We start from the raw sequence: 15101 nt of genomic DNA, 5'->3' as shown, positions 1-15101 counted from the left end.
TGCCCCGTTCGCCCGTTTTCCCGGCGAGGCCGGAGTGCTCGCGTCTCCGCCCTCTTCCTGCTTGGGGGGTGGGTCGAGTCTAATGAGGGCGGCTCCGATTGGCTGGGAGAAACCCCCTCCTCCACCGCCAGCCAATAGGCGCGCGGGACACTGCGGGGCGTGTGAGGCCGGGCAGGGTGAGTGGTGAGGGCGGCGGGCGGGGGCCATGGTGCCCCCGGCGCCCCGCGGGGTGGGTCAAGGTGTTTGTGGCGGCGGCTCTTTCCCCGCCAATTAACGATGTATTTGATGACTCTTCCCTTTAACTGCAGCCTCCTCGAGCCAAATACCAGCTCTCTCATCCCCAGCCAGAGACGAGGATGGGCTCAAGAAGAGGGTCAGGTGTAGGATGGTGCTGGGGACACGGTGCAGCTTTATCCCCAATCCCTTTGCTTGCCGGATGGATGGATTGAGGCTGACAGCTTGTGCTGTGATCAAAACCCGCAGGAGTTGGGACACAGGAATTTTGGGGCACTTAATTCTTTGAAAAACATCTCCTTAGTGCCCTGGGTGCATCTCCCCATTCCTCACTGCTCAGCTCACCGAGTTTTCCAGCCTGACCAGCCCTGTGGCTCGTGCTCTGTTTTTCCCCATGTCTGGTTTAGTTGGAACAGGCCAAACATATTCCCCCAAAATGGTGTATTTGGGGGAAAACTGGTTCTGGCTCCTGCTGGTAACATCTGCAGGAGCGGGCTGGCCTCTCCGCTCGAGTGCAGTTCAAACCTGAGCTTGTTAAATATTGATGCCTGAGATCTGTGCAAGGCCTTGGACAGCATGAGTGTTCCAATCCCCAGCTGGGCCTGGTTTCCAGGATAACCCTTCCAAGGGCTGCTTTCCCCCTGCAGTAATTCCTGGGGTGGAGGCATGCGATGGAGGGACAGAAATAGCAGGGTTTTGGGAGCAAGTCCCAGCTGAGGCTGGAGGCCAGAACACTGGGGTTACTGCAGTTAAAGCCCTGTGTTTACAAGGGCAGGAGAGTTTTTAGTGTATTTTTACAAAACAGGCACATGGAGCCTCCACTGCTGTGATCCGGATCCTCCTGGTGCAGTGTTGCCCCTCACAGGCTGTAGCAGTGGGAATATAAAATCCTGGTGGGAGGGCAGGATTTTAACTTGCTGGGATAAATAAACAGCCCCTCAGTCACTCCAAGTCCCTCTGACACTGGAGAGGCTCCCTGTGGGGTCCAGGTCCTGCTTGGGATGTACATCAGCCTCCCCAGTCACTGCTGTTTGCTATTATTATTTTGGCCTTTTGGATCCCCGTTTGTTGCTGCTGGAGCTATCCCCATCTGTTGTCCTGGTGTCTGGAAAAGGGAAGGAGCACATGGTGCTGCTGCAGGCTGGGTTGGTGCTTGGTGGAGCTGCTGCCTGAGCTGCTGGCAGGGGCTGCTGCTTCTGCTCCAGCTCTGCTCCTTCCCTCTGCTGAGCTGCCTCCAGCTGCCACAGGACTTGCCCAGCCCCTGCTTCCCTCCAAACTGTGGGTTTGGGTCCTGTTTGTAGGACTGAATTATGACTAAAGTGTCTTTTTGTTGTTGTTTTCTAGCCAAAGGGTCGCAGTGCTGTGTTTTCACCCATCCTCAGCCCTGCTGCAGCCCCGTGACCTGCTGTCCTTGGGTGTCACTTGCTGGGGACAGTGTGGGCAGTAGGTACCTGGTTCCTTTATGTGCAGAATTTTCGGGGGGCTGAAGATGTCTGGAGGGAGGGGGGAGACCAGGGCCAGGTTAGGCAGAGCGATGGTGACTGAGATTGCTGTGGTTGGGCTACCAGGAGGGAGCAGGATCTGGGCAAGGGGAAGCCAGAGGGTGACCACCTGCAGCCTCACCTGTGGCTCCTGGCCAAAGGTGATGGAGCCAATTCCTTCTCAGATGTAACAGCCGCAGGCTGGGCTGTGGGAGTTTCAGCCCCTCACCCATGGTGTCACCCTGGATGACAGCAAAGTCAGAGCTGCTGTCCTTGGCTGCACAAAGGCCTGGACGCTCTGGGCTGGGGCTGCAGGAGGGACACTGGAGTCTGTAGCCAGCCTGCTGAGGCTGTTGTATTTTTGGGATGTAGTTACTCACAGCAGTCCCCTCCCCTCATCTCTCCAGAGCTGCCTCAGTGTGGCTGCGTCTTTTGGTTTTGAGAGCACCCAAGCAGGATTTAGAGGATTGCAGGGTCTGGGTTGAGCAGGGAGATGTCTGTGCAGGAGCTGTGGGAGCAGTGTTACCAATGCCCTCCCAGCCTCGAGGCCAAGGGCAAGCACGGATCTGTGCTCAGAGCCCTGTTTGGCAGCTCACAGACACCAGTTTGCTGCTCAGAGCTGTGATTTCCCTGTCCTTAGGGCTGCCAGTGGTGAGGAAATGGGATTCAGTGAGTGCCCTATGGGTTCTGAGTCCCAGTGATGTCAGAGGTGGCTGCAGGGATTGAGCAGGGCTCTCCCTCTCAGGCCTCATGTGTCCCACTCCTGGCTGAGATATTGTCTGAATTCTCTTTCATTGCTCCTGGGTCACCCTCGACAAACCTGCCAGGAATTTCCTGATTTCTCTGAGCATGTCCAGAGGAGGCCACGGAGATGCTTCAAGGGCTGGAGCCCCTCTACTCTGAATTCAGGCTGGGAGAGGTGAGGGTGTTCACCTGGAGGAGAGAAGGATCCTTAGAGCCCCTTGCAGAGCCTAAAGGGGCTCCAGAGGGGCTTTGAACAAGGGCCTGCAGTGACAGGACAAGGGGAAATGACTTCCCACTGCCCAATGGAATATTGGGAAGGAATTCCTCCCTGTGAGGATAGGGAGGCTCTGGCCCAGGTTTCCCAGCGAAGCTGTAGCTGCCCCTGGATCCCTGAAAGTGTTCCAGGCCAGGCTGGACAGGGCTTGGAGCACCCTGGGATGGTGGAAGGTGTCCCTGCCTATACCAGGAGATGGAGTTGGATGGGCTTTAAGATCCCTTCCAATCCAAACAATTCCATGATTCCATGACTCAGGGTGCTGTAGATGGGATTCTGGTCTGATGAGTGGAGATGCTAAAGGGGAACAAGTTGCTGAAGCTGCAGATAACCAGCTGGAGGAACTTAGGGCTCGAGTGTCACATCCAGAGTTAGGGGGGTCCAGAGAAGCCTTGTTTAATCCAACACTGTCCTCCAGCCTGTAGAACAGGGATATCCAGCTCAGAGGGTGCCAAAATCCTGCTGATGCCTCAGTGACGCCCTGAGAAAGTAGGAAAATGAGCTTTGAATGAAGTTGCCTGCTTGGGACTAAATATTTGATGTGCTCAGCATGAACAAAATGGCCCTGTCCTGGCATGTTTTCCAGCTCTTCTCTTTCCCTCCCAGAGCACGATGTTCCTGGTGGGACTCTCGGGTGGGATCGCGTCGGGGAAGAGCACGGTGGTGGCTGTGCTGCGGGAGCTGGGCTGTGCCGTGATCGATGCCGATGTTATTGCCAGGCAGGGTGAGTTTTCCAGAGCTGGTCCTGCTCCCTGAGGTTCCCCTGACAACCGGGATCGCTGCCGGGAAGCGCTGACGGCAGAGGGTGCTCTGGGTACATCGGAGAAAGGGTTTCCCTCCCTCTTCCCAGTCCGCGGGGCTGCGGAGCAGCTGCCCGGGGGGATTGGAACTAGGATATATTTTTAATAAAGAAAAAAAGAAGATCATTACCTAATAAACACCGTGGGGAGATTGTGCTCTGAGTTTCTATCCCCTGGTGTGGGATGCTTCCCAGCTTTGAAAGCCAACTCTGGGCAAAAATGAATGTGGTTCCCTCTAAAGTGGGATCTCCTGGCTAGTCCAGTACGCCCCCTGAGCCCCAGGACACCCATCCTGTCACTCAGTTATGAGTGTGGATGAAAGAGAATGTCCCTCTGTGCTGGATGTTGCTTGTCTGGTGATCCTGAGAGATCAGATCCCAAAATTAATGTGCTCAAAAAAAAAAAAAAAAAAAAAAAGAAAAAAAAAAAAAGAGGCTCCAGAGATCCCAGGTCAGGGGGAGTTTGTTCTGTGCTCCTGCACACCTGCCTCGTGCTGTTCTTGAAATGTGCTGCTTGGGCTGGAGAAAAGACCCAGAATCCCAGATCTGTTGACTCAGTAGGACCAGAGCAGACCTTGTTTTCCCTGATTACTTGTGAGATGTTAATCCCTTCACCCCATCAGGCTAATGAGGAGAGCAGAGGGTGCCCGGAGTGGCTGTGGCTGCCCCATCCCTGGCAGTGTCCAGGGCCAGGCTGGACAGGGCTTGGGGCAACCTGGGACAGTGGAAAGTGCCCATGGCACAGGGTGGGACTGGATGAGCTTTCCCCCAAACCAGTCTGGGTTTCTGAGGGCTGTGGATCCTGCAAGCAGCAGGTTTGGGGTCTGCTGCTGAGACATGGTGCAATGGTGTCATTTGGAAGTCCCTGAGCTTTTCTGTTTGGTAAAGAACTTAATGTGTAGCCACTCAAAGCTGTGCTGCTTCAACGTTTTATTGCACTGTAATTCCCCTGGAGGTGCAGGAAATTTGCTGGAGGTGCTAAAAGCCCTCAGAGGCAGTAGGAAAACACTACAGATACTCTGTGAAAGTTTTCTGCCAATCACTTTATTTTGCACCAATTCCTTTTTTATATGTGTTTGTTTACTATATAGATTTCACCCATCCTGAAACTGCCTCCATGTGATATTCCATGGGAGAAAAAAATTGGTCTTAAAGACTTTTATGAGGTTGGCCTGAGGTTACAACCTGTGGCAATGTTCCTGGATTTGGGAGAGATGATTATCTGTAGTCTGTCCTTCGCTGTGGTTACCCTCAGCTGGAGCTTAATTATGGTTTTATTGCTTCATCCCTTTTGTTGGTGATTTTTTTTTTGGTGGCTTTAAAGTTATACACTCCTGTAACGTCAGAGCCCTTGCAAGGGCTGATTGGGGATTGAGCTTTTAGAAGGTTTTTGTGTTCATTTTCCTGAAGAATTTAATGTGTGATGTGAAAGACAGTAAAAAAAAAACAAACCTGAGCAGCATCCAGAGTCAAGTTGCAGCAGTGAGTATCTACATAGTGCTGAAGTTTCCAGCTGGTCCTGGTCCCTTTAGGATCTCCCTGCTCCATCCCTGGTGGGAATTGGCTCAGCCCAGCTCTGGCCCCAGCCTTGGTGTGTGGCCATCACCGTGTCCTCCTGCCTGCCCTGCTGACTGGTCACCCTGAACAGCAGCACCAGGAGCATTGTGGTGCTGAATTCATGTCTGCAGGGCTTTGATCTCCTGGGTGTCAGCCCTCAAAGAGACCTTGGGCTGGCAGGCTGTTCTGGCAGGAGCTGCCAGGCCGTGCAGATGTGGTGCCAGGACAGATGTGCTGCCATGGGAGCATCAGCTCTGTTAGTTAATGAGCAAACCCCATCTGAAGGTGACTGCTGATGCAAACACCGACTGTGCTGTAAAACCTACTCTCACCCCTGGCTGTTTGATGTTCTCAGTGGTGCAGCCCCACTCCAAGGCACATCAGCAGATCCTGCAGCACTTTGGCACCGAGATCCTCCTGGAGAATGGTGAGATAAATCGTGAGGCTCTTGGAAACATTATCTTCTCCCAGCCAGAGAAACGGCGGCTGCTGAACTCCATCACCCACCCTGAGATCCTGAAGGAGATGCTGAAGCAGGTCCTGAAGTACTTTGTACTCGGTAAGAGGCCATGTCTGGCCTGCCAGGACTCCTGCTTGGGCAGGAGCCATCCGTTCTCCCTCTGCCTTTGGTTTGAATGTGGGGAGAGGGACAGGAATGATAGAGAAAGGGAAGGGACGCTGAGTGACAGCCTTTGTGCTCTGCCTCCAGTGGCCTTTGGTGTCAGTGTTTGGAGGATTCATTCCTGATTCACTCCTGCCTTTCACCACTTCCCTTCTCCGCTTTTCTCTGCTGTTTAAAGTGTATCTGTGAGGCCCGGGAGCAGTTTTGCCGAGATTACCCACCGGATAATGTCACACTCCTGAAACGGCCAAATATCCCTCCCTGCCCCCAGCCTGCTCCAGCTTCAGCGCAAGCTGTGGAGCCCTTTGAGTGTCGATAAGGTGAGGAATGGGCTGACAGCTGTGGCTTCCGAAATCCCACGTTCCCCCTGATAAATGGAACAAATGCAGCTGTCAGGCTGGGCTGGGGAAATGCCAGATAAGATCACCAGCTGTTCCGGAGGTCTCCATGTAGACAGACGGATGCTTTAATAGAGTCAGTCTGGATTCGTGGTGCTTATCAGAGCTGAGCCCTGTGAGAGCTGAACGGGCCGGGGCATCACGGGGCCGAGCTCTGCTGCAGGGTGAGGAGGAGGAAGCACAAAGGAAGCAACAGGCAGGAGTGCCAGGAGCCAGAGATGGAGTCTTGAACTCGGGGCTGCAGGCTCAGGAGGCGGATGCTGTCCTGGCCTTCGGCGAGAGTGCTGTGTGGCTTCAGCAGGCTGCTTGGTCCTCATTAGTCAGGATTTAATGATTTGGGATAGCTGGATGTTGTCTCTGAGGATCGCTGTGTAAGGAAAGCTCTGATCGATCAAATCAGAGGACAGCGAGAAGCCTCTCAGGGCAGAGATGCTGGTGGAATGGTGGCTCCTTGGATGATGATGTCTTTGTCAAGACTTTACTTGCTGTGGGCAGCTCAGTTTTAGGGGGCTTATAAAGAGGGGACACCAACAAAACCTGAGGTGTCCCCATGACTGGAGACACAGGAGAGTGAGGTCCTGACTTAGAGCTTTCCCCTCCCCTCACCCTTTCCCCCAGACTCAGCAGGGCATCTTCCACCGCCCCAGACATGGGCCAAGGGCAGAGGCATGGGGAGAAAGAGGGGGACAGCAATTGACTATGACAAGCTCTGCTCCCTGTGATGACAGCTTTTAAACCAAACTCAGCCAGTTTTGGTGAGGGTTCAGCCCTTGGGCTGTGTTTCAGTGTCACAGCTGCAGGAGGTCTGCAGGGATTTCCTTGCTCCCCTTGCAAAAATTGAACTGTTTAGCCAAAGCTTTTCATAAAGGGAGGAAAGCTGAGCTGGGAAATGTTGGCTCAGATGGCTGCAGCCTGGTGAAGTCTTGGACAAGAGAAGGAGTGGAGAGCAGATCGTGCTGTGGGCACTGCTTCCCACGAGAGGCCAGCACAGCGCACGGCTGCCGCTCTTGCCAGCCAGGCACTGCTCCTCTCATTTCAGCTCCTCGTTTCAGCTCCTCATTATATTTCTGCAGTTTCACCTTTGGTCTGGAGCAGCCAGGTTAGGGTTGTTTTTTTTTTTCCTCTGGAAACTTGGAATGAAACCATTTCCTCCCTGTGAGAGGGAGGAGGGCCAGCAGGCTCTGCTCTGCTCTGCTCTGCTCAGCTGTAATCGTGGAGCTGTAGAGCTCCTGCTTGCTTTGATTTTCCTGGCCATGGTGTGTGTGCAGTGTGAGGGATTTGGGAATGGGAGTTAACACTGTGCTCTTTTTTGGGGAATGTTGCCATCTCTACAGGCTACCGCTACGTGATCCTGGACATCCCTCTGCTCTTCGAGACCCGTGGACTGACCAGGTTTATGAAATACACAGTGCTGGTTTATTGGTAAGTGCTCTGGGAACGATGAGGTCAGGGACAATGCCACTTCTCTCAGAGGGGCCCATCATGTGCCTCCACTCTGCTTCAGCCTCAGCCCTGGTGCAAAGCCCACTGAGAGAAGCAACACCTGCCTTTATAGTGCACAAGGACCTTCCAGAGCTTTCTCTGGAACCATCACAGAGGGGAATTCACTGCCTTTGGGACTTCCACAACCCATGCTCTATCAGGGCAGGATTTTGGGCACTGTTCCAGGCTGTGAATGCTGAGAACAGCCCAGGCCGTGGTGGCTCTGCTGGTCCAAGTGCCGGCTGATTGTGTCAGAAATGACAGGGGGCACCTCTCTCATTGCCATTTTATCCCAGTGATTCCCCCTGCTGCCCAAGGAAGGCAGATCCCCGTTCCTTCCCACCCCCAGCTCAGCCCCGTGCTCCCCTGGCAGTGACCCCGGCACGCAGCTGCTGCGGCTGATGAAGAGGAGCGGCTTGGGCGTGGCTGAGGCCGAAGCTCGGATCAGGTCCCAGCTGCCCCTGGAGGAGAAGCGCAAGTGGGCGACCCACGTCATTGACAACTCCGGGGACCGGGAGAGCACACGCCGGCAGGTCCTGCGGCTGCACGCCCGCCTCGAGGATTCCCTGGATTTCCTCTGGGCACGGCTGGCGGTGGGCACGGCTGTCGCCGGATTTGGAGGGCTGGTGTTCCTCCTCATCAGGCATTTCATCTCTTAACTCACCTTTTCTCTTAGTCAGGGAAGGGGCCTGAATTTCCCCGTTTGAAAAGGGCAGTGAAAGGCCACTTCTGTTAATGAGCTTTGCCAGCTGAATGCAGACAGCGGCATGAGGCGTCTCCTTGCACACTTCCCAAGGTGAACACAGGCAGAGGTTTTTTTCAGGCACATTCTCCCTCCTCAGGTTCTCACCCACCAGCTGTACCCGTGGGATGAGGCCCTTGTCCCCAGGTGGGTCTCTACTGTGGGACTTCAGTGAGCTGAGGCACTTTAATCTGGGACAATATCACTTTATTCTGGGACAGTCTCACTTTAATCGGGTACAATCTCGCTTTAATGTCTTCCTGGACAATCTCCTCCCTAGGGCTGGGTGCCTTCTCAGGCCCTGTAATTGCCTCCAGTGTTCCCTGGGTGATTCCTCATAGCTCAACCCTCCTAATCCAGATTTAGGTTTGGGATTTCCCCTCTTTCACGTTGATTTAATGGAAATTTGTTAAATTATTGGTGGGGGGAGGACAGCACCTCGTTCACATGAATCAGCTGTTCAGCTGGGGGCTCCTCTTCCCTGCCCTCTGTTCCTGTGGCCATCACTCATGGGTCACCCTTGGCTTCAGATCCAAGGGTCTGATCCACACTGGAGCAGGCTGAGACCTGACCTCCTTCAAACTCATTTCCTTCTGTTTGAGCTTCCTTCAGCAGCACTTTCCCAGTGGGAGAGTTGAGCCTGGGCGAGCCGGGTGCTGGGTCTTCACTTTTGTTTTAATAAAACACTGAACAGCAGCTGCTCCGCATCCCACGACTGCTCCCCTGGCTCTTCCCAGCCTGCTCCCAGGTTGTTCCTATGCCGGGGCACGGCTGCGCTCTGTAAAGTTCAGCACACGCAGGAAGAGCTGCTGGCTGCTCCCGCTTTTCCCAGTAAACATCCCTGAGCTGCTCCAGGAGCTGCTTGGAGCAACAGCCCTGCCATGACCTTCCTTGGGAGGGCTGTGCCTCAGTGTTGGTGCTGGGCACCCCACAGGGTGGGTCTGGCTTGCTGGGATATGATCCTGGAGCTGCAGTGGGTCTCTGTGCCCAGCAGGTTCCCTCTGGGGTACCCCTGTCCCTACTGCCACTGCTTATCCCCACACTGGGAGAAAAGGGGGTGCTGCCAGCCCCTGGCCACCTTCCTGCACATGGTGATCCCTGGGATCCTCCAGGGTGCTCCCACCCTCCTGCCTGGCCTCGGTCCTGTGAGGCAGTGTCCTGCCTGTCCCCTGTGCCATCCTTTAGGCACAGGACCTTCCCAGGGTGTCCCCAGCCAGCACGTGCCTCTTTTTGGAGCCAGGCATTCTTCCATCCCCATCCTCCCCTGGGCCCCAGTGTGCACCCACAGGTCCCATGTCTCACCCACCTGGAGAGACCTGGTGGTCCCTGTGCAGCCCCAGGGAGCATCCCTGGGCTGGAGCATCCACCTGGCTACCGCGACCCTTCCAGCTGTGCTGGGGGAGCCGTGCTTGAGCGTTGACCTCTCCGTGCTCTAAATGCTCCATAATTGTGCAGTGCCGCTGGAGTCCCTCGCAGCCAGCCATAAATCAGAGCCAGAGCGGGATTTCTCGGTCGAGATAAGCGCCAGTTCCGCCTCCCTCCCGCCCGCCTCCGCGATAAATGGGGCCGGGGGTGGAAGGACGGAGCAGACGGGGCCGTAATCGCATTTGGCGCTTCGCTCCCGCCCGGCTGACGTTCGGCCGCCGCTAACGAGTTTAGCGGGGCCGAGGGAGCGAGCGGATCTGGGGGCACGGAGAGGTACAGGGCTCACTGCCATGGCCGGGGGAGCCTCCTGCAGGGCCCTGGGCTGAGCTGGGGGCTGAGCCCCCTGCCTGGGCTGCGGGTCCAGGCGTTGGCACCCACGGGGAAAGGGCTCTGGAGCTGTGTCCATAGGAGCTGTGTGGTGCCCATCCGTGGGAGCTGCCCCACGATTGCCTCAGCACCGCCAGTCCCACTCCTGCCTGTCCCTCGGGGACACCTGGCCGTGGCCGTGTGGCCGAGCCTCAGCCATCCCCTGCCGGTGACAGATGGCTCAGCTCCCTGGGCTGGGTGGCATCGGTGATCAGGGGGGCCTGGAGGACACCCTGGCTGAGCCCCCTGCGCTCGTGGCACAGGTGAGCACACATGAGCGGGCTCCACGTGGGCTCCCAAGGCCCGTGGGTGCTGATGGAGGATCGCGGGTGCTGCACCAGGGCCCCAGCCCCGGCCCCGCTCGCTGGGGCCGCCCCAGCTCTCCGCACATCCCACCATCGATCGTGGAGCAGCCGCCACCGTCACCGCGGGCCTGCGCCCACCGGGGCGGCTCGAGCAGAGCCGGCCCCGCGCCGCGAAGCCAAATATTTGACTGTGCAAATTGGCGGCCGGATCGATTCTGCTGCGGCTGGCGGGGGCTCGTGACAGACGGACACTCCTCCTGCTGCACCCCCTGCTCCTGCACCGCCTTATGAACTGGAGCAGCCCTACCTGGAGCACCCCCTTCCTGGGGCACCCCCTCTCGGCTGCACCCCTTCCTCAGAGCATCCCCTTCCTGGGGCACCCCATTCCTGAAACCTCCCTTTCTTGGAGCTCCATCCCTGGAGCATCCCGTCTGTAGTGTCCCCCCTCCACAGCGCACTCCCTCCCTGGGGTAACCTCTTCCTCAGAGCACCCCTTCCCTGCTGTACCCCATTCCTAGAGCCCCCCTTCCTTGGTGCACCCACCATGGGACACCCGCTGGGGCAGGGGGTGGGGACAGATGTCCCCCCACGAGGCTGCAGGTACAGGGTGATGTCCCCAGGTGGGAACTGGATGGGCGCCTCAATACCCACAAAGGGGAACAGGCGGGAGGGGGCGAGCGTGGTGTCACTACACGGCGCTGGTGTCACCAGTGTCACTGCATGGCGTCTGTTGTCACAGGTGTCACTGCCACTGCACGGCCCCCGGGTTGTGGCGCAGTGTCAGTGTCACTGCACACCTCCCTGGGGTGTCACACAGTGTCACCGTGGCTACACAGCCCCACTCGTGTCACACGGAGCTGCTGCGCAGCCCTGCGGTGTTGCACAGCTTCACTGTTGCTCCCTGGAGTGTCACATGGTGTCACTGTCACCGCGCAGTGCACAGGGTGTCACTGTCACTGTGGGGCCGCCGGGTGCCACGCAGCGTCACTGCAGCTCCCGTGGATTGTCACACAGAGTCACCGTCAGTGCCTGGTGCTGGATCTGCCACACAATGGTATGTCACTACGTGGCCCACGGGGTGTCACCCACTGTCACCGTCACTGCCGGCCCACAGTGTATCACCCAGTGTCACCGTCACTGCACAGCCCGGGGTGCCGCACACCGTACCCGTGCGGGACACTCCGCAGTGCCACCCCCGGCACACAGCATCGCTGGCACCCGCTTGTCACATCGCTCCCCCTCCGTGTCACACCCCACCGCCCGTGGGGCACCCCCGCCACAGCACAGCTGCTCCCAGCCAGCCCAAATCCCGGCCACTCCCACCCCATGTCCCCCTGGGCCCGTCCTCTCCTCCAGCCACGCGGCCGTCACCTCCCAGCACTCACCGCTGGCGCTAATTAGCTGCCGGTGTTGTCAGCCCTTAATTGCCGCTCGGTGGGAGGGTGACGGGCCCCGCCGTGTCCGTAATGAGAGGCAGCGTGACGGGGACAGGGGCGGCGGATGTGCCACCCACACCTCGGCCTCCCCCTGCCTGCGGCCGGGCTCCCCACGCTGGGCAAGGGACAGTGCCAGGTGTTGGGCTGGGACACGCTGGGATGTTGCTGGTCCCGGGGCCAGGGCTGCCATGGCCAGCTAGGCAGTCCCTGGGACCACCAGCCAACTGCAAAGCTGGCCAGAGAAGCGGACAGACAGCTGGACAGACAGCCTGACTGGTGCCAACCAGCCATCTAGCCAATGAGCCAGCCAGGCAGTCATGTGGCCAACTGGCCAGCCAGGCAACCAACTCAGCAGCCAGCCCACCCTCCCCAGCCACCCAGCCAGCCACTGCCATCCACTCACTGCCAGCGGGCCACCAACCACCCAGCTCACCAACCAGCCATCCAGCTGTCCTTCAAGGCCACCCCACAGCTGAATGTCCCCTTCCCATGGCCCCTTCCAGAGCCCATCCTGAGGACACGGTTGGAATGTGGGGCACTGTCACCGGGGCAGCCTGCAAACGGCCACTCCCTCCCCAGGCTTGTCCTCCTGGGCTGACATTGGGCTCATTGGTTGTGTCCAGCTCTGTCTTAATTCCAGCTGAGCCACTCCTGGGCTGAGGCACGGCAGCAGGGCTGGGTGGCAGGTGCAGGGGGGCACAGTGTCCCTGTCCCCCTGGCCAAGCCCGGTACTATGGGCAGTATCTGCCACAATGCCAGGAGGGGAAACTGAGGCACGGCACGGTGCCGGCCACACGAGCCCCCTGCCCTGACTCGGCCACCCTCACCCCTCCCCAAATCCTCCTCCATGAGTTCTACAGCGAGCGGGAGGTGGGGAGACACAGCCACCCCCGGCCAAAGCTGCGCCCCTGGAGCATTGATTGTCCCCTCCCCGCTGCCGGCGTCCCCAGCACGGCCCACCCGCCCCCGCTCCGCGCTGCCAAAGCAAACAGCCGAGGGCTCGGCCGGCATCGATTCTGCAGGAGCTGCTGTTTGCTTAACCTTTGCAGAGGAGCGGCGGGCGTCGAGCGGAGCTGCAGCCACCGCAGCAGCCACCGCCACAACAGCTGCAGCCACCGCTGTCACTGCAACAACCGCAACAACTGCAACAACTGCAACCACCACCACCACAACTGCAACAACTGCAACCACCACCGCAACAACTGCAGCCACTGCAGCCACTGGTGCCACCACAGCCACTGCAGCTGTGACATCCACTGCTGTCACCGCTGCAGCCACCACTGCAACAGCCACTGCCACCATTGTGGCCACCACCACTACCACTGGAGTCGCTGCTGTCACTGGAATCACTGCTGCCATCGCTGCTGCCATCGCTGCTGCCATCACAACCACGGCAGCCACTGCTGCTGCCACCTCCCACCTTTGTCCCTTTCCCAACTCCTGCGCTCCCAAACGTGGCCCTTTGGAGCTTTGTCCGTCCCTTCCCTGTGCCCAGGTGGATGGAGCTGGTTTGAGGGGCTGCACTGCGCCCCCTCCCCGTGCAGGGCTTGGGGACAGGGACAGGGAGCACCTCGGGGGCTCCAGCCGGTGTCACCTGGGGTACAGTGCTGCTGTCCCACGGCAGTGCTGAGGCTGTCCTGGTGGTGGCCAAGGGTGGTGGCCTTGCCATGGGGACAGAGTGGCCCAGAGTGATGCAGTGGCCTGGGGTGGTGGCTATGCCAAAGGCACGCGATGTCCCGTGGCGACAAGGTGACCTGGGGCTGTGTCCCCACCACAAGGATGCAGTAGCCAGGACCAGGGGTGTCCCCTGACCCTCTAGGTGAGTCAAGCAACCAGCGTGAGCCTGTCCTCCCTCTGTGTCCCCTCCATGGCCACCCTGTCCCCACGCAAAGCCCCCTGCCCACCCGGGCCATGCCATCCCTGAGCTGCTGGTGACTCACGCAGCCCGTGACCTCGTGAGGCGTATTTTTAGGCGCTTGTTAAAACAGAAAGATAACGAGGAATAGGGGGGTGTGGAGGGGGGGCGACAAAAATGATGGCGAAAAGAACCAGGGAGACAGCTGGTGACATAATGGTGACAACTTTGAGGGGGGGATACGGTGCTGGCAGCACCCCCACCCCAAAATACTCTCCCCCTTCCCAGCCTTGTAGAGCCCCCAGGAATAATTGCCTCCTTAAAGGCAGCTAATTGATTTCTGCTCGCTGATTAAAGCCTCTGCGGGAGCCGGGGGACATGTGGGGGCGATCGATGACTGTCAAACGTCCCCTTGGTCCCCTCTCTTTTGAGGCGGGGGTGGGGCTTGTCCCCCGTGTGTCCCCTGGGGTTTGGGGCTACTGCACAGGTATAGGGGATGCACCCCCAGGGTCTTTTTTGGGGACAGGGGGGATGATGACCCTATGAACCTCACAGGTGCCACCGAGGTTGATGCCACCTCGGTGTTGTCACCCGGGGCCACCGAACCGCTGAGGTGAGTGGCGCTGGGAGCAGCCCCAGGCCGCTCTACGCCTGTGTGTCCGTGTCCCCCTCCCCCGTCCCCGCGTCCTTCGCTCACCCCCGGCGCTGGCGGCGCCTGTCACTTGCCATCGCGTCCTGCTGTCCCCGCCGAGGCTGATGGAGATGGCAGGCGACGGAGCGGGCGCAGCCGCGTGTCCCCGTGTCATGAGCCCGCGGGTGCTCGGCCCCCGGGGACGGCTCTTTCGGCAGCCCGGCCGTGCCCGCGGTGGCACCTGCGGGTGCCCCGCTGTCACTGTGGCCACCAGCGGTGACATCCCGTCCCACGGACCCACGGTTGACCGCGATGGATGCTTGGCCACGTGGGTGTCACCCGGGCTGTCCCAAAGCGTGGTCCCTCGTGGGACGGGAAATTGAGGCAGGGAGTAGCGGCGGGACCCGGGGACCATCCCCCGCGGGTGTTCTTCTGTGGGGACACAGGTGACGGGTCCCAGGGGTGTCCCCAGCTCCACGGGGACGCTCGGAGTGCTCGGGGTCCGGCGTGGGGACAGGGCGTGGCTCGGGAGACCACGCGGGGCCGGGGCCACCGAGGGATCCTGCGCGCTTGGGGGGGGTCAGTGGGGCAGTCGGTCCCACCTCCCTGCCTCAGTTTCCCTCCCTCGGAGGGAGGGGGTCGCGGGCGTTCTCGTGGGCGCGGTAAACATTGGGGGGGCGTGTCCTGATGGATGGGCGTGGTCAGAGGGCGTGTCCTCCTGTTGGGTGGGCGTGACCCGGCGGGGTGGGC

General features: G+C 58.9%; 1 protein-coding gene across 7 annotated transcripts; it reads left to right on the top strand.

The window, feature by feature from the left end:
• Positions 1 to 21: 21 nt before the first annotated feature.
• DCAKD (dephospho-CoA kinase domain containing) lies at positions 22 to 9680 on the top strand. 7 transcript variants are annotated; one of them, XM_088067941.1, is made up of 8 exons: positions 22 to 176; positions 309 to 373; positions 1579 to 1681; positions 2543 to 2634; positions 3340 to 3457; positions 5445 to 5648; positions 7444 to 7531; positions 7965 to 9680. In XM_088067941.1, exons 4-8 carry the CDS (start codon positions 2587 to 2589, stop codon positions 8248 to 8250), a joined length of 744 nt encoding a protein of 247 aa, XP_087924067.1. In that variant the 5' UTR covers positions 22 to 176; positions 309 to 373; positions 1579 to 1681; positions 2543 to 2586; the 3' UTR covers positions 8251 to 9680. The 7 variants fall into 7 exon arrangements, with proteins under 7 accessions (XP_087924067.1, XP_087924069.1, XP_087924073.1 ...); XM_088067943.1 differs by lacking the exon at positions 309 to 373; XM_088067947.1 differs by lacking the exon at positions 2543 to 2634 and having other exon boundaries at positions 23 to 176; positions 1579 to 1677.
• Positions 9681 to 15101: the final 5421 nt, after the last annotated feature.

This window comes from Pseudopodoces humilis, chromosome 29, assembly GCF_049639895.1.
Source record: "Pseudopodoces humilis isolate 2021_Gansu_Grassland_sample_001 chromosome 29, ASM4963989v1, whole genome shotgun sequence".
NCBI classification, from domain to species: domain Eukaryota; kingdom Metazoa; phylum Chordata; class Aves; order Passeriformes; family Paridae; genus Pseudopodoces; species Pseudopodoces humilis.
Note: the sequence above shows the minus strand (reverse complement) of the source record. Positions and strands in the feature narration are given on the sequence as shown.